At 30.7% G+C, this 19,348-nt stretch overlaps 1 protein-coding gene across 2 annotated transcripts in view; it reads left to right on the plus strand.

Moving 5' to 3' along the window:
• Positions 1-19,348, plus strand: part of LOC145293106 (dynein regulatory complex protein 9-like) — a 1,598,532-nt gene that overhangs the window by 81,402 nt on the left and 1,497,782 nt on the right. Inside the window, exon 1 of one of the 2 annotated variants that reach the window (XM_080139484.1) lies at positions 5,140-5,264. The exons of the other annotated variant lie outside the window; for it this stretch is intronic. Coding sequence (XP_079995610.1) covers positions 5,169-5,264 — 96 coding nt within the window. The 5' untranslated portion in view covers positions 5,140-5,168. Of the gene's footprint in view, positions 1-5,139; positions 5,265-19,348 lie in introns of those variants that run through there. 2 annotated transcript variants of the gene reach the window in all.

Raw genomic sequence — 19,348 nt, forward strand, 5'->3', positions numbered from 1 at the left:
CTAAATTCTCTTAAGACTTCAACACTGTCTGTCCAGTGTCTGTTCTTTAGTTGCTAGACTTAAATTTCTTGTTCTCTGTCAGTGGAGGAGAAATCTTTGACGACTGAAACAATTTTTATTTTTATTCCTTTTCTCCATGTTAAAAAACAACCCTGGTGTCTAACTCTGTCCCATGGGGAGGCCTTGTAAAAAAAAGGGATCATCATAAGTTTCTGGGTAGATTTGCTTTGTCTGGCCTTCTTGGGTATGGGGAGCAGAATAATAAAAGAACGGTCCTTAAAAAATCCAATCATTTGAGACCTCTAGCGCCGCTCTGCGACTTTTAGTTCCAGAGGAGATAGAATTTGAAAATATGGAGACAGACAAACAGATAGACCGATAGACATATAGCCGTTTATATATTAGATAATCTGAAGTTATTATTTTCCAGAGGTTAGGTAACCAAGGAAGTTTAATGAGGTTAACACAAGAGTACTCAATACCGAAATAGAGCAGGTTATACTCTTTTATTTATTTTTATACTAGCAGTTCAGCCCGGCTTTACTCGGGCCCTTTGTACTGTTCATAACTTGCCCTACGTGTGAATACAGTTTGTGTAAGATTTCAAATGTTTAGACCAACATTTGTCTGAGTAATTTTGTAGACTGCAAAGGTCAATTTTTTTTTTAACTTTGACCCAATTTTAACACCTTAACATTTAGTATTTTGATCTCAAATCAAAATATAAAGTTTTACCCATGTCCAAGTTACCTACATCTAAAATTTCAAGTTTTTAGACCCAAAATTGGCAGAGGAATTTGGTAGAATGTGAAAAGATCAACTCTTTCAACTTTGACCTTTTGGTAGATAAATTTTCGCCCCAAAACGAATTAAAATGCTTGCCGCATGTCTGAATATCCGTTATGTATAAATTTCAAATGTTAAGACTCCAAATTGTCTGAGTAGTTTGCTAGACACTGCAAAGGTCAAATCTTTTGAACTTTGACCTCTTGGAAGTCAAAATTTCGACCCAAACCGATTAAAAAGCTTACCATATATATACACTTTATATAAAATTTTAAGTGTTTAGACAAGAAATTGGCTGAGTAATTTGGTAGAGACCACAAAGGACAATTTTTTAAAAACTTTGACCCCAATTTTGACCCCATAACATTTATTTTCGTGGGTTCTAAACAAATTAAAAAGTTCGATCCATGTCAAAGTAACCTACATTTAAAATTTCAAGTGTTTAGATTAAAAATTTTTTCCCAAATCTCAATACCCCTAATGTCAAATCTTGAGTCTCTAGACGAAAATTGACAGAGTTATTTGGTAGGAAAATGTACATAGACACACACAGCCAGACATTTTCACTTTTATAGGTATATAGATAAGCAGTAATATGATGCTACACAGTCATGAGCATGTTTCAGTCAACTAATTACCAGTAACTAGAGACCTCTTCAGGCGATACAGCTTATACTAAAGCAAAGTTTGCAATGAAAATATTAGGTCTTCTTCGTCACAGAGATTTAATATCAGGAGGTTCTGTCAAATATTGTGAAAAATAAGATTTGGTTGTATGTGAATAAGATAGGGGTGTGGATTAGGGTATGTGCTGAGATATAGGAATGAATGAGAAAGGATGGGGGATTAAAAATTGAGATAGAAATTATTTATGCTTTTCCCCTTTTTATTCTTCCTCTTTTACTTGTTTCCATTCTTCCTTTCTTTTCTTTTTTTCTTTTATTCTTTTCTCCCTTGCGTCTTTTCCTTTTCTTCCTTATCTCTTAACCTCTTCACTAATGTGTGTAGGGATGATTGTGGTATGGCAGGAATTTAGAAGAGGGCAACGTAAGTTATACATTTTCTGACCATGCATAAAAGCATTTTTTTTTATAACTGAATAACTCTGAAACCTCTTCTAGCATAGATATGTTAAAATCACATACCCCCTGCTGATTGAACTTATACACGGCCAAGAGCGATCTAATGATTTCGACATCATGATCGATCTATCTATCTATCTATATTTATGTATATATTTTATAATATAATTACTTAATAAAATAATTAAAATAATTATGTTATCAAAGAGTAAATCTTTACCAAAACAAAACTTCTAAGATAAGAAAAGCTCAACACTATTAAGAGGAGCAAACAACAATAATATTAAATAAAAGATTCGGAATATAAGTCACATATAAGTTTATATCAGAACAATAAGGAAAAGTTTAGGGGAAAATTAAGGAAAAACCTCTTTAAACCATGACATTTCAAAGCTAAATACAGACAAACTATTTTTCATTGTGTCAAAAAATCATTTTTTCAGTGTTGTCCCATGAAGAGATATACTTAAATATTTGAAGAAATGTGAGGGTGTATTCACTTTTGTGATACACTGTGTGTGTGTGTGTGTGTGTATATATATATATATTATGTATCCACATATGATATTATAAGATAGCCTGACGTTTTCCAAGGGGGGGGGGGAGAGAGAGAGAGAGAGAGAGAGAGAGAGAGAGGGGACAGCAAAAGACAAGGGGATAGAGAATGAGTGAATGATAGGGAAGAGTGACATAATAGATAAATGAATACAACAATGGTGGAGGGGGTTAAATTAAATATGAGGGAGGAGGAGGAAGAGGAAGAAGAGGGGTAGGAGGATTAAAAACGAATTGTGAAACCGAGAGAGGGGTGGTGGAGAAATATATAAATTCATTAGGAGAGAATTAAAAGAGAGCAGCTGAAAGAGAGAAGAGGAGACGCCATTTTTTTTGGAAAGCGAATATCTACTTTCGAATTCATTCAGATGGAAGCATTTCTTTCTTTTAAAAGAGAATAACAATTGATCCACACAAGAAAAAAACAAAACAACAAAAACAAACAAACTAACAAACAAAAAAACAAAACAAAAACAAAACAAAACAAAACAAAAAAGCAGAAAAAAAAAAACAAAACGATAAAATAAAGATGTTTTCTTGAAATGTCTGCTACAAAACAAGTTAGTTTCTGTGGAACCACTGAATTGATAGATTTTAATGAGACAGGTGGTTCTACTAAGGAAAAAAGAATTTCGCTTGCAGAATAACGTTTTCCCATACTGTTAGCATTTATTTTATTAACAAGTTCATACGTGGAACACCAGTTGGCCATATTGTGAGAAAAAAAAATCGAGAATGCTCAGAATTTCCATGAATTCAAATAAGCAAGATTTGATCAGCTGTTTTTGTTAAAGCTAAAATAAGATAGACACTATATTTACATCTTACAAGTACACACACATATATAGCATGTACACTCAAGAGCTAACCCTAAGTTCTCATGGCTACGCTTTTATCTTCGACTAGTGACAGACCCTTCAAAATGTAACCAGACACTTACTTGTTACTGGAACTACCGCTCTGATGCGCAGAGTGCATAAAATGTCTGTGTGGCAATACTTTTAACTCGTGGGTTGGGTCATTCGTCGTCATTCGTCATGCAGTCTGGGTTGGTTGTGGTGTCGGCGCTGTAAATAACTGTGTTTTCAAATCAAAACAATTCAATGATCATAAGTTAGAGATCATTTTCTTATAAACGAGAATATTTATTCATAAAATATTTCAGGTACATTTCGTGCAAAGGAAAGTTAAATGCGGGAATTTTCTTAACGGTTTTAAGATGCAGGATTTTTTTCTTGGATTATGTCAGATAGTTTTTCAATCAGAGGAGGAAGAGCTTTTCCAATTAACTCTTTTGCAGAGGCTAAAGTCCCCCCCCCCCAAAAAAACCCATGCGTACTGTCCAACGACCAGCGACCAAGTTCTTTTCTCAAATACTAAAATAATGGTTTTATGAGATTTGTTATCTCTCCCCTTTCTTTTAATCTATATCTCCCTTTAATTCTCTTTTCCCTTTTTCTTTCTCTCCTTCGTAATCCTTTTCTCATCTGCTAACCAAAATACAAACGGTTTTATCCATTTGTGGTTTCCCTTTCTCTCTAAGCCAGATTGCAATTTCTTGCTCTGTCTTTTGGAGATTAGCATTTCTCTCTCTGATCTCCTTTCTTTTTTTTTTCTCCCTCTTAGCCCCTTTTTTCTCTTTCCCACTCTTTCCCTTTGTTCTAAAGAAATTTTATTATCAAACTATGCCGGAGGTCTGCCATCCAGCCAAACAACCGTGACAATCTTTTATTGCATTTTATTAAAACTAAATCAACGAATAGAAAACAAAACCTGTCAAAAATTTCCTTTCAAAATAACAGACGTCTAATCGGCAATAACTTGTTAATATTTCGCTGTCATCTCACTTATCATCGAGAGGACTATTTGTCTGCCATCTTTGAAAAACATATTATTTTATCATTCTGCTAAAGCATCTGGATTCTTTGACCAAGTGTCAACACTCCCGACAGCATCCAACCTAACAACTCAGCAAGACAATCCGGTGCTGTCCAGATGCAAGAAAATCTCGTTACACACACACATATATATATGTATGCGTGTATGGATGCTTATATGTATATGAATATGTATATAATATTATGCATATAATAGTTATATAAATAAAACTCTTAATGTTCGTTTGTGACTAACAGGTAATCTAAAACCTACTGGACTGATTACCTTGATATTTTGCTATAGCATTTTAATCGAATAAATGCGTGTTTTTATATATAAGTTTTAATTACATCGTTTTATTAAATTTTTATTTAATAAATTATTTGCTTTTATTTGTAACGAAATAGCTATTTTATTATACAGGAATTATTACCGGGTATGTGACACCTTAGTAACTTGCTACTCTGCCTGAAACTGAGGGATATAATTTAGTAAAATGTTATAATTAAAAAGTGATCCCCGACGTTAAAAGTCATTCAATAATATAATGAGAATTGATATAAAAATGTTTCGCTTACGAAACGAGACTTCCTGTTTTAGTTTTAAATGAATAAGCAACTTGCCTGTATTCTATACTTTGCAGAAAAATATAATACTTGATTATATTTTATATAAATATTTTTTACAATGGTTTGAATCTGTTTTTTAGAATTATAACAATATGTTACTTTATTAAATATCTATTGATTTCTTTATATTTTAGAACAATAGAATAAAATGTTTTTGCGTCGCAGAATTAAAAACATTACTTTGGCATTACTTGACAAAGCTAAGTGACAATCTTTACAACTGTGTGGTTTAAACACTATGATTGTCTCTCACATGGATAATTATATGTTGCGTGTTCTAGAGTGGCCAAAGCAGACAACCTTTATAGCTACACAGAAAATCGAACGACGAAAGGTATTGTGTATCCAAAATTATTGTGAAATTATGCATTATAAGAAACATGCACTTTCTCTTTTTTGTTTTTTGTTATAGCACACTGAGCCACAGGAACCCATGACCGGGTACATAACTCGTCAGTGCGGCTAGACAAGCAACTACCTGACTATATTCAGAATCTGAAAGAATATATAATTATTTGTACAGCCAGACAACGTCGCAGATCATAATGATGTTGGTTGCCATGGCTCTTGTAACCTGCGACGTTGTCTGGCTGTGGAAATAATTCTCTCACTCTCTCTCTTTCTTTCTTTCTTTCTTTCTCTCTCTCTCTCTCTCTCTCTCTCTCTCTCTCTCTCTCTCTCTCTATATATATATATATATATATATATATATATATATATATATATATATATATATATATATATATATATATATATATATAATTAATAAGATGTGGAATAAAAGTGACATAGAATGTTATTAAATCACCTAAGGACGAAAATGAGAGTAAAATAGAAAAGAACCTCTTTAGACCATGACATTTCGAAGCTAACTGCTTCTTATCAAGAAGTGGAGAAGTAACACGACATTATAACACTATATGGGTATACAAAAATGAAACCGGCTTGGGAACATTTAGATTAGAAATTTGAAAAAATTATTGGGGACAATTAATGGGGGGGGGCTATAAAAGGGAATGGGGACAAAAACGAGGAATGTTGGTAGGGGGAAAGCAAACAACGGGGGAAATAGAGAAGAAGAGATGAAAGAGAAAGTAAAATAGAGAAACATAATAAAATGGGTGGAGAGATGGAGAGAAAGGAAAAAAAATTGAAAATGTAAGTAGAAAAATTTTAGAACAAAATAGATAGTTAAAAGTAATCTGGGTGGGACGACAGTAATCCAATAGAGATTGGTTCGAAAATAAAGTCGAATAGAAGGAAATTTGAGTAAAGTAATCCTCAATAGAAAAATACAAAAGTCGGTAAATGGTCAGGAAAGATGGCCTACAATGTAATGTTCCTGGGGAAAATAGTCCTCATGCCTGTTTCACATGTCTGGAATTGATCTAGAGATCCCTAAGATTACCCCCCCTCTCTCTCTCTCTCGCTCTCTTTCTCTCTTTATATATATCTTCTTCTTCTATAATATAAAGCTGAACGTCTGTGTGTGTGTGTGTGTGTGTGTGCGTGTGTGTGGTCACGAATAGGCTCTTATATGGTTGACTATTTTAAAAAACTGATTACATATAATGATAGAAGATGTATCGAGGATCAGGAATGGGTATGTTTGATCTGGCAGAACGGTGGTTCATAAAAATTGTGGGGTCTGCGTTCGCGCCTGGCCCCCAAAGTATGGAAATAAAAAATGAAAAAAAAATAAAACGTTTACAAGGGTTTTTGATATAAATGTACATAAGAATACTTTGATAAGTATGTTTTAACTTAAATAGGGATGGTATAATAAAATTGTGGGGTCTGCGTTCGCGCCTGTACTCCATGGAATATGGCACAAACTTTAACAAAGACTTTACATATCTATTTGCGTAAGTACACTTTGATAATTATGTTTCAGTTTGAAGAAATATAGTATAATAAAATTATGGGGTGTTCGTTCGCGCCTGACCTCCACAGAATGTAAATGTCACAAAGTTTAACACGTTTTTTTTTTAAAGCGGAGAGGGTTCACAATAACACCTTAACTTTAATATTAATTCACGTTAGCTTTTATTTATTTTTTTGAGTTGAATCATATTGTGTCGAATAAATTCACCTCATAAATGCACGTTCTTATTAAAGTGAAAGCCAAAAAAAAGAAAAGTCGGAACTTTAGACAATTCTCGACACAAATTTTGCATAACTCTGTTTTTATCCTTCTGCACTTGCACGTGGCACTCTTTCGAAAATAGATAAATAGATAAATAATAAAAAATAAGAACGTTACTTGTTATCGTGTCAAAAGAAGGAAAAAATCCTGCTCACGTGATTACGTGTCTTTTTTAAAAACATTTGCATAACCTTTTTATTTTTATTTATATATCTGTTTAAGCTTTTTTTTGTCAGTGAACTAGAAGGAATTCTGTTGATTACAACCCTTTCTGCGTGTTCTTTACATTATAATAGTACAACCCTGAATCCGATACAATACTACACTGTTCAATACTGTAAAACTGAAACGAAGCTGTTCTGCTTTAAAAGGGTGCCATTTTCTTCTTATTTATATTTATATCGATTCTTTGCTTTAAAAAAACTAAAGTAATTACGTGTTTACTTTTTTAATATCCCATTTTGCTGTTTCGGATTATTTTACTAAAGTAAGTAAAGCTTCATTATTTTTCAAAACTGTTTTTGTTTCTTTGTTTTTCGATATTTCGTCGATATTATTTAGTAAGAGTGTTTAGCATAGGCACCGCCAAAAATGGCCGAAAAATCAAGTTGTTGTTGTTTTTTTAAAGCGAAATTACATTTATTAAAATCCATTATTTCTGAGTAACTTTTTTTTTCCAGAAAGATAAAACCCTGAATTTTATCATATAGAAAACAGAATAATGTAAAACTTTTATACTATTTTTAATTAAATTTTAAATGTGTAATTTTCCCAAAAAGTTAACAATTGACATTTTTTGTCTTGCACAAAAAACGTACATAAATATTTAAAAAAAAAAAGGTTTTTGAAATAATTAATTTATTTGTTGTCTAACTAAGATTTAGGATGATTTTCTATGAGAATATGCAACAATATTATAATATAAGTACCTGGATTTCAAATAATTTCACTTATTCATATATGCAACCAGTTACTTCGTGTCGATCTAAAGTCTAGATCGACAATGTTTACGTTTGTAGTTGATAAAATGCAAACTATGGAAGACCAAACAGGCCAAAAAAAAACCTTATTTTTCAGTGACAAAAATTTCAATGTATTATTAACGCTGAGGCTGACCAGTATCAGATGGGTGACCATTTGTATGAGTTTGGTTTTTAATGTGTATGTGTGTGGGGACCAGGCTCCCCAAAATGGGGGAGGCAATTTAAAGCAGAATAAAAAAAATGATTTCAGCGCGTTTGGTCCACCGTAGTCGAAAGGCGGCAAACGTTTTCAAACGGGATCGAAAAAATGATGCTATTTTTAACACAAAGGGCACAATATTTATCGATTTTTTTTTTGTATCGATTCTTCAAAGCATGCCCTGTTTAATAATGGTCATGCATTATTCGGCTCGTTAAAAAAAATTGTTAATTTATGTATCAAAGATTTTAAAATGTCTTTTTTCGTATAAATATTAAAATTTTTTGTTTTTTTTGCTTAATTATTTTACTTAACATATTCACCGAATTTCACACTTCAAAACTCAAAAGCGGGATAATTAAACACAGTCGAAGTTCTGATATTCAGACGTCAAAATAAGGTATGCAAACCATTTTTTTTCTTTTTTAAATCTATAATTCTGTCCCTTACAACAACACAATATGTTAAGCATATTTGTACCCCCTCAAAGCAAGGGGGGTTGTAAGCAAAAAAAAAAAATGTATATATAAATATCGTTTATGAAAAATAAGTACACTGTTATAAAGTTCATTATTCTCTTAATAATCGCTGAAAATTTCGTATTGATCGGATAATTATCTGATTTTTGGTAGATTTTTAAAAAGACGGTCCGTCAAAAGTACTTACCTGCCCCCCCCCCCAGTTTTGGCGGTGCCTAGTTTAGCAGAAAAGCCAATAAACGACTACCTGAAAAAATAAATATACAAGAAATAAATGTTACCATAGTCAATAAAAGTTCAGTTCATGTTTTTTTTTTGTTTTGAAATAGTTTTCAATGCTCTTTACTTGAAATAATTTCAGCGAACCGAAATTAAAACGAAATTTGAGGCGATAACAAATTAAATGAATTTTTATATAAACTACACATGCCATAATCGAATATTCCTCCAGCACAAAATAACGGAAAACATTAAAATATGCTTATAAATATTCCTTACGTTGACAGAACTCTCTTAAATTGTTAACACAGAATGCTCAGGTACCGCTCCTTCAAATTGAAAACGAGGCTCTCCATTTCAAAGTCGCTGCCATTTTGATTTTTTTTTAAACCGGTTCGTGAATTAAAAAAAAAGAATTTTTTTTACAAACTACTTAAAAATGCAAACGAATGAACTTTTCTACCATAAAAGTAACTTTTATTGACTATGGCAACAATTATTTCTTGTATATTTATATTATTATATATATATAACATTTTCTCTTTGTAAGGAAACATTTTTTGGGTCACTCTTGGCTACGAATGGAAACAAAGTTGATATAAAAAATATATTTTCGCGAAAATTTTCTTTACATTCATCATATTTTGCTTAGGGTAAAACTTTTGAGTATCAAAACCCATCTCTTTACAACCCCCTCCTTTTCATAACCTATCATACTTTCATCAATCACAGTCCATTTTCTGTAAGCTGTTTTTGAACCCAGTCAACGACGGGTACTTCTGCTAATATATATATATATATATATATATATATATATATATATTATATATATATATATATATATATATATATATATATATATATATATATATATATATATATATATATATATATATATTAGTCCTTGTGCGAAAGAGCAGGACACAAAATGTTTTAAATAATAATACAATAATAATAGAATAACAATAAGAAAGACTTTCGCTGGCGAGGACTATTATTGATCATAACCAGTTATACACTCCTTTTGAAAATTTCATCTCTATTTTTCTCGTTATATACTGAATATTTGTTTAATGAAACCTATGTGAAATATGTTCCTTATTAAATTTTAAAGATTTTCTATTCTGAAAGAAGTTTTAAAAAAATTAATCTAAAAATGCTATTTTAAAGTTTTTGTTAAAAATATTCAGATTTTCTCATTATTCAGACCTGTATTACAAAGAGGGGGTTGCAAAAAATGAGTTGTGGTGTGAGAAGAAATACAAACTGAAATAGAGAGAATATTTAGACCTGTAATAATACAAAGAGGGGGTTGCAAACATGAGTTGTGGTGTGAGGAGAAATACAAACTGAAACAAAGAGAATATTCAGACCTGTAATAATACAAAGAGGGGTTGCAAAAATGAGTTGTGGTGTGAGGAGAACTACAAACTGAAATAGAGAGAAGGAGAGTTTAAAAATATAATCTTAAAAAAATAAGATACAAGTTGAAAAGCATTTCATCCAAGGCATGAAAATTGTTAGACAAAATGTTTTTACTATAGGCTTTATAAATAAAGGTACAAGATTCAATTTGAAATTTATTTATCTTCAAAGTGCACTTTTATAAATTTTACAAAGTAAGGTATAAAAATTTAATTTAAATTGAATCAAAAAATTACCTTGGATTTATTTTATGTAATGTACATTTTGTTGCAATTTAAAAACATTATCTTTCATCTAGCAATTAATGATACAGATATAAAATTTTCAATAATTTTTTTGCAAAGGGCAACAGAATGTACATTACATAAAATAAATCCAATGTAATTTTCTGATTCAATTTAAATTAAATTTTTATACCTTACTTTGTAAAATTTATAAAAGTGCACAGCCTACAGAAAATGGACTCTGATTTATGAAAGTATGATAGGTTATGAAAAGGAAGGGTTGTAATCAAACATACCTTTTCCTATGTCTAGATACATCTTCTATCATTATATGTGATCAGTTTTCTATAATAGTCAACCATATAGAAGGCTATTCGTGACCAGACACACACACAGCCGTTCAGCTTTATATATATATATATATATATATATATATCGCATAGCAGCAGCCGAATAGCGCAATGGTTAGAAGCTCAGACTGTCATATGGGTGGTCGGGTTTCAATCCTGGCTTGATGTAGTTGCTCGTCTATCCTCACTGATGAGCTGTGAAACAGTGAACCAGTACTGTATGTGAATGATTATAATGCTCCCTATATTGGGATATTGGGAAGTGATATGCAAATTACCATTAGCGTATGAAGCGATGCTCTTTGCATAAGCAAATTGAGCTTAGTTATTTGGACAATGAATAAAACATTCTTAATTCACTGCCAGCATAGCAGCAGCTGAATAGCACAATGGTTAGAAGCTCAGATTTTCATATGGGCGGTCGGGTTTCGATCCTGGTTTGAAGTAGTTGCTTGTCTAGCCGCACTGATTTACAGCGAAACATTACTGTATGTGGATGACTATATATATATATATATATATATATATATATATATATATATATGAAGGAGTATAAAAAGGCTGTAACCTTACGATATTTCAATGTTTTCCTTTTTTAGAAACATTCTTTGGCCTCTTTTCTTTTGAAAAAGAGATGTTATCTCGAAAGATTAAGACCGCCACCATCCCAGGTACAGCAAACAGTAAGTTCATATTTACTGATTTGTATTGTGATTATCTTAAAAAAAATAAATGGATATACGAAGTTAAATAAAATAACAAAACAAATAAGAACTTCTTTTGTTTGTCAATTTTTGTTCGTACGTCCCGCCAATGCAATAGCCGATTTCCTGCATTGTTAGCCTTCTTATACTCTTTCATATATTAAATTAAATTATTTTCCTCGTGGAACGTTAAAAACTTTAAAGTGAAAGAAAATCAACCGACGTGAAATGGATGAAATTATGACAAATATGTTTGAAACTGTTATTGAAAATTGTATCACAAACGAACCACACACACTAAAACAAAATAAACTGAATAAACTTTTCAGAAATATGAAAAGTAGAAGTCACTCATCGCATAAAAACACTGGAGTATGTGGATTCATCGACTGCAATGGAAAACATTGCAATTCACTGCAGGTGTTCATTATTTGATTTTTAGCATCTGTTGACATTTCTTCAATGCACTGCGTGGCCGTTCTTGGACAAAGGCTGATAATTTCAAATAAATACTGTTTTTTTGGGCAAACGATATCCAAAACCGTCAGCGCACATTCTTTACAAAAATTACTATCTGTAAATGGTTTCATTATTTCAGCGATGTGTTTGAAAACTTCATAGTTGGCAATTGTATTAACCACATTTTCGTCTTTCCTTTGTATGAAAATAAGTTATTTTTCATATTGAGACTTCAACCGCTCAACTTCATCTTTCCTTTATTATGTACTACATTGTGTAAAACTTTCGCAATGGTTTGTCTCGTAATGTCGCCTAATATTTGCTACCTTATTCATAGCACGGCTTTCTGGACACATGAGAGAGATCAACTTCCGACTTAGCTAGATGAAGAAGAAGTAATCTACTGCCCAAGTATCTTTACCTTCCTTTGTTTTGCATTCATCGTCATCGATATTTTTTCCTAAAATGCAAAAAATCAGTGAAAGATATCTGTTTGAGAAAAGGAGGAGCATGATAAGATAAAAACATGGCTCATTGAAAGATTCCAACAATTTTACATAGGGTAGGTGGCAGGGGTAAGCGATGGGTGGGTCACTGTTGGGGGGGATGAAAAAGAAAGTCGACTGAGAAAACATTGTCCCTTTGAATTGAAGCTGCCTCACCTAATGTCTGTCGCCTCTCAGTTTTTGCTTTATGTTTAATTGCTTAAAGTTTTTTTACATAGAAATGGAAGTGATTGAGTTTTGATCGAGTTTTAAAGGTCATAGTATTCAAATTAGTTTGAGTGGATAATAATAAAGATAACAGCAGGCCTTTTATTGAATTCAAAAGCATCGTCTCTCTTGTTAAAAATAGAGTAATTAGTAATCAGGTTTGCAGGTCGGTAAAAATGCCCCTGCAGGCCGAAGAATTCGGCCCGCGAGCTGTAGGTTGTCAAGCCTTGCTCTAAACAAAGTAGGAATTCCAATAATACAAATCACATCACAAACTATAAAACAAATATATATATATATATATATATATATATATATATATATATATATATATATATATATATATATATAAAATAAAATATTTTTTATTTATTAATTTATTTATTTATTAATTTATTTATTTATTTATTTTTTTCTATTTGGTGTCTTTTAATAACTCTTGCTGACATTTTCTTCAGTAATAACCTGTACATTTCAGTTGACCTCTTTTTTTGCCCTATATTTTTTGCGCCTTTTAACGTCATTTTGTCTGGGTCATTTTGACATTTGCTTTTCTATTTTATATTTAATTCTATCACAATTTAATTTTTTTCTCTTCTTCTTCATTGATTTTTCTTAATTGCATTTTGTCTCTGCAGCCGTGTCAAACGCATGTATTATTTTTCTTTTATTAATATTATTGGAATTTTTCCCCCTTTTCCTTGTACATATTTGTGAATTATTCCATGGATTTCGGCCTTTTGGGTTATTTTGGACCATCTTCCAATTACGTGATTTCCTTGGATTTTACTTGTGCGAATGGAAATTTAATTAACTTTCTTGGATTTACATTTTTGGATTTTACAGTCATTGGATAATTTACCTTTCACCAGACTATCCATTCATGTGAAATCACCTTTTTCTTCACCATATTCCCTCTGCTTCACTTTTTGTTATCAAGTAAGATCTTTGACTTACTTGTAGTTTCATCAAATACTTTTGTATGCAAAATCCGATTCCGCATTTTGCTAATTCCTACCCTCTGATGAGAAGGAAAGTATTTCTTCGAAACTCAGCGGATTAAGGACTATCCACTTATTAAGTGTTTCCTTTTCAGATTAAATATGTTTTTAACTCTTTTTCAAAGTGTTTTTAACATGTTTTATTAACTATTTACTTTTATATATATATATATATATATATATATATATATATATATATATATATATATATATATATATATATATATACAGTCCTGGTCAAAACCATTAGACCACTTAAGAAAGTAAGCATTTACGCATATTATCAAATTTTTAATCAAACAAATGGTTGAAACCATTGCCAAAAGGGAAAATATGATGGAAAAAAATGAAATTGCTTCATTCGAAACCTTAACCCTGATCTAATAATTATTTTTTAAAAAACAAACATTTTCACTTGGTCAAAATGATAAGACCCCTTTAATAAAATCGGCTAGTTTTGGAAAAATGAATACGAAAAGCTTTCTATGTTACTAAAAGCAACTTGTTAGTGGATAAAAAACATCTTACTAAATTACTTCAATGATGTTTGCCGGCCTTTCACTACTTGCAACTTTAGGGTCCCAGCTGACGAGAATATATATATATAGCATTCAAACATTGTATGAATATACGGTTAAGTGGCAGTTTGAGTCTTTTAGAACTGCTTTAAAGCTTCACCCGTCAATCATTTTTCGACCAAATTTTAAACAATTATTACTTGATAATAACCCTCTCACCTATATTGATCACCTTCTCATCTATATTGTGAAAAAATTCTTTTAAATTTTCGTTCAGTAAAACAAATGTTATGATGAGTTCAGTGGTGGGTGTTCAAAATCGTAAAAAAAAATCGTAAAGAGGTAAGCGACGTTTTTATGACTGGTTTCCATAGCAACCACGTCACTCCAGATACTACTGTTCCTACTAATTCACCGCTAAGAGAAGCAACAAGTGAAACAGAGAAAATGAAAGAATGAAAGGGAAATAATTGTGGTGATTTTATCGAAAGTAGACGAGTGCTGTACATTGTTATTACATATGAGTATGTTATGTTTATGGGGGCAAAAAAATAAGGCTGAAATTAAACAAAGAAAAAGTGAATTTACTGGAAGCCTGGAAAAATTATGGATTACAATTGAAAAATGCGAGCATGAAAAGTAATATCGTTAAGCATAAACATGGAAAAGTAAAGAACTAATTGTTAAAACTGGAACAGGAAAGAACAAGATATTCTAGTAAAAAATATAATAAATTTATAACTTAAAATATTGCAGCATTAGGATGTTTTAAAAGTTAAATTTATAACAGTATATAATCAATTCTTAATGTTGCAATATTTTAAGTTATATATATACATATATACATATATATATATATATATATATATATACATATATATATATATATATATATATATATATATATATATATATATATATATATATATATATAATCAATTCATATTCAACATTCACAGTCGCCAGTTGAACATTTACGAAGCGGATGCAGTTGATGTCAGCACAGTTAGGAGATGTATATGTAGATTTCAGAATGGCGAAAGAAGATGCGATTAGCAAAGCACGCCACAAACGCCCATGCAAAGCCACCACTCCATCGCTGGCAGCAGTGCACCGAGAATGATAGTAACTATGTAGAAAAATGAATTTTAAAACACAAATGGTCGCTCGTTTTAAAAGTATCATTCATGTCTAAATAGCTCGTTACCTTTTTGTAAGTTTAAAAATAGGATGAATTACTTTTGGGAGGGACGCTCGTATATATATATATATATATATATATATATATATATATATATATATATATATATATATGTATTATATATCTTTTATATGTATTATATATCTTTTATATATTTTATATATTATATATATATTATATGCATATTACATATATATATTATGTATATATATATATTATATATATATTATCTATTATATAATATTATAATATTGTATATATATATTATATTTATATTATATATATAATATTATATATATGATGTATATATTATATATATAGGATATATATATAATATTGTATATATGTATTATATTATATATATTATATATAATATATATATATATATTACATATAATATTATATGTATTATAAATATTATATTATATATATTATATATAATATATATATATTATATATATAATATATATTATATATATTTCATATATATAATATTATATATATTATATAGATAATATATATATCAGATATATAATATTATATATCAGATATATAATATTATATATATCAGATATATAATATTATATATATGATATATATAATATTATATATATATCAGATATATAATATCTATCATATAAAGCTGAATGTGTGTGTGTGTTTGTGTGTTTGTGTGTGTGTGTGTGTCTGGTCACGAATAGGCTCCTATATGGTTGACTATTTAAAAAACTGATTACATATAATGATAGAAGATGTATCGAGACACAGGAATGGGTATGTTTTATCTGGCAGAACGATGGTTCATTAAAATTGTGGGGTCTGCGTTCGCGCCTGGTCCACAAAGTATGGAAATGAAAAATTAAAAAATTAACAAAAACGTTTACAAGTGTTTTTGATATAGATGTACATAATAATACTTTGATAAGTATGTTTTAACTTAAATAAATAGGGATGGTATAATAAAATTGTGGGGTGTTCGTTCACACCTGGGCTTCATAGAATGGAAATAGGCACAAACTTTAATAAAGACGTTTCATATCTATCTGCGTCAGTATACTTTGATAATTATGTTTCAGTTTGAAGAAATATGATATAATAAAATTATGGGGTGACCCCCATAGAATGGAAATACGTCACAAAGTTCAACAAGGTTTTTTAATATAGATCCACAGAATATTGTGATAAGTATTTCAGTGTGAACAGGTATGGTATAATAAATTATGGGATTTATCTATTTTATTTTTACTTTCATCATATTTTGCTTTGGTTTTGATACCCCCAAATTCGAAGCTATCTCTTTACAACTCTTCCTTTTCATAACCTATCGTACTTTCATAAATCAGAGTCCATTTTCTGTAGGCTGTTTTTGTACCCAGTCAACGACGGGTACTTTTGCTAGTTATATATATAATATTATATATATCAAATATATAATATTATATATATCATATATATAATATTATATATATCATATATATAATATTATATATATCAGAGTTGTCCTTGGCCTGACGAAGCGATTCCCTTACTGGGTTTTCGCTGAAACATGTATGCTTATGTGTAGCCATTTGTTTGTAAACTAAATTCACTTATTTTGGCTCTGTCTAAACATTGAGCACTCTTTTGGGTGACACACTTATATATTTTGTTTTAAACAAACAAATAATTGCTACCAATACAATATATATATATATACATATACATATATATATATATATATATATATATATATATATATATATATATATATATATATATATATATATATACTAGCAGGGCTACCCGGCGTTGCTCGGGGCCGTATAAACAATGAGAAAATTGAATTTGATTTTGAATATATTTGTTATTCTTAGGAGAAAGGAATTTTTAATGTCTATGTATCATTTGCTATTTCGAGCAAAAGAATATTTTACCTAGCTAGGACGGGTATTAGACGTATGAAATAATTGTATTTTACCTAGGGTAGATAATTTACAGCATGTATATGAAATAATTTTACCTTTGCAAGGATGGTGAATATACAACACATATTTAAAATAATTTTACCTACACTAAGACGGGTAATTTAAATACCTTTATGAAACAATTTCACATACTTTTTGACCCCAAAACGGGCATTACTCTCTCCAACCCAACCTCCAAAAGAGAACTTAAAATTAACATAATCATGCTTCTTTCTACCCACCTCTCCAACCCTCACATCATGCCCGGATGATAACATAAAAAAATTAAATAAATATAGATCACCCCCTATAGAAACTGGCCTAGTAAACTTTCATAGTAAACCAACAATATATATGCATTAATCTAATTTGTAGATCGTAAATTGTTTAAGCCATATCCGGAATTGACTTCACAAATAAAGTAATTTTGAGATAGAAAATTGTTCAAGCCATTTCTGGTACAACCTTTATATTCTACCACCCTCATTTAATCCAGGGTGACGCTGATTATTCTGCTATTATAAATTTACCCCTCTCTCATTCAATACGGGGCAACGCCAGGAAGTCTGCTAATAGATATTTCCATCAATATCCTTCAATCCCCGGCGATGCCGGGGATATTGCTAGTATATTTTCTCACCTATCTCATTCAATCTTGAGCAATGCCGTGTATTCTGCTAGTGTATATGTGCAGCCATCTTATACAATCCCGAGCGACGCCAAGTATTAGTCTATTCTGAATTGTTACCTATCTTATTCAATCCCAGGCGATGCCAGGTATTCTGTTAATATTTATTTGAACTAGCCTTATAAAATCTCGAGTGATACCTGGTATTCTGCTTCTATATATTTCCACTTATTCAATCCCAAGCGATGCCGGGTATTTTGCTAGTATATATTCTAACCTACATTATTCAATCCAGGGCAATGCCGGGTATTCTGCTAGTATGTATCTCCATCAATCTCCTTAAATCCTGGGCAACGCAAGGGATTCTGCTAGTATATATTTCAATCAATCTCATTCAATCCCAGACAACGCTAGTTATTCTGCTAGTATATATTTGCATCTATCTCATTCAATCCCAAGCCCCCATGTATTCTGCTAGTATATATTTGAGTCTATCTCGTTGAATCCTATAATTCTTGGATACGTGACTAATTTTGACAATCATTGTCGACATAAAGCTACATCAAAGGGAGGTCACTCACATATTATAACAATGATTGTATATTATTCTAATGGTATTTGACAACGAAGCTACATCCAAGGGAGGTCACTTGCATATTATAAAAATGATTGTATATTATTCTAATGGTATTCGACAATGAAGCTACATCAAAGGGATGTCACTCACATATTATAACAATGATTGTATATTATTCTAATCGTATTTGACAATGGTCCGTATTCTATAATAGTAAAATGCTATCTCCATTTTATATTAAGAATTATTAAATTGCCTTATATTAAGAAATTAGAAATTGGTATGTGTAATTGAAGAAGATATAAAAAACATCACCTCCCAATACTAAGAATGGCTTTCTAAATAATAATAGTTTTATGAGGGACATGCAATAAGTAATGCCCCTGACCCACTTCCAGTTGTCTGATCTAGCTGAAATTTTGCATGTACAATGATTTATATATCTACGGGTTATGTGGCAAATTACAGCTCTGAACTAATTGTGGTTTCTGTTTTACAGGTGTTTGAACTGAGTCAGGTGTGAAATGGAGCCTGTTGAATGTCGAGCAATGATTTGGTTTTTGTATTTGAAAGGACGCACACCACAGGAGACTTTTGATGAAATGAAAGAAACTTATGGTGATAATGCGCCATCATATGACTTTGTAAA

Source organism: Euprymna scolopes, chromosome 14 (assembly GCF_053919585.1).
Source record: "Euprymna scolopes isolate OS-2025 chromosome 14, ASM5391958v1, whole genome shotgun sequence".
In the NCBI taxonomy this organism is placed as follows: Eukaryota; Metazoa; Mollusca; class Cephalopoda; order Sepiida; family Sepiolidae; genus Euprymna; species Euprymna scolopes.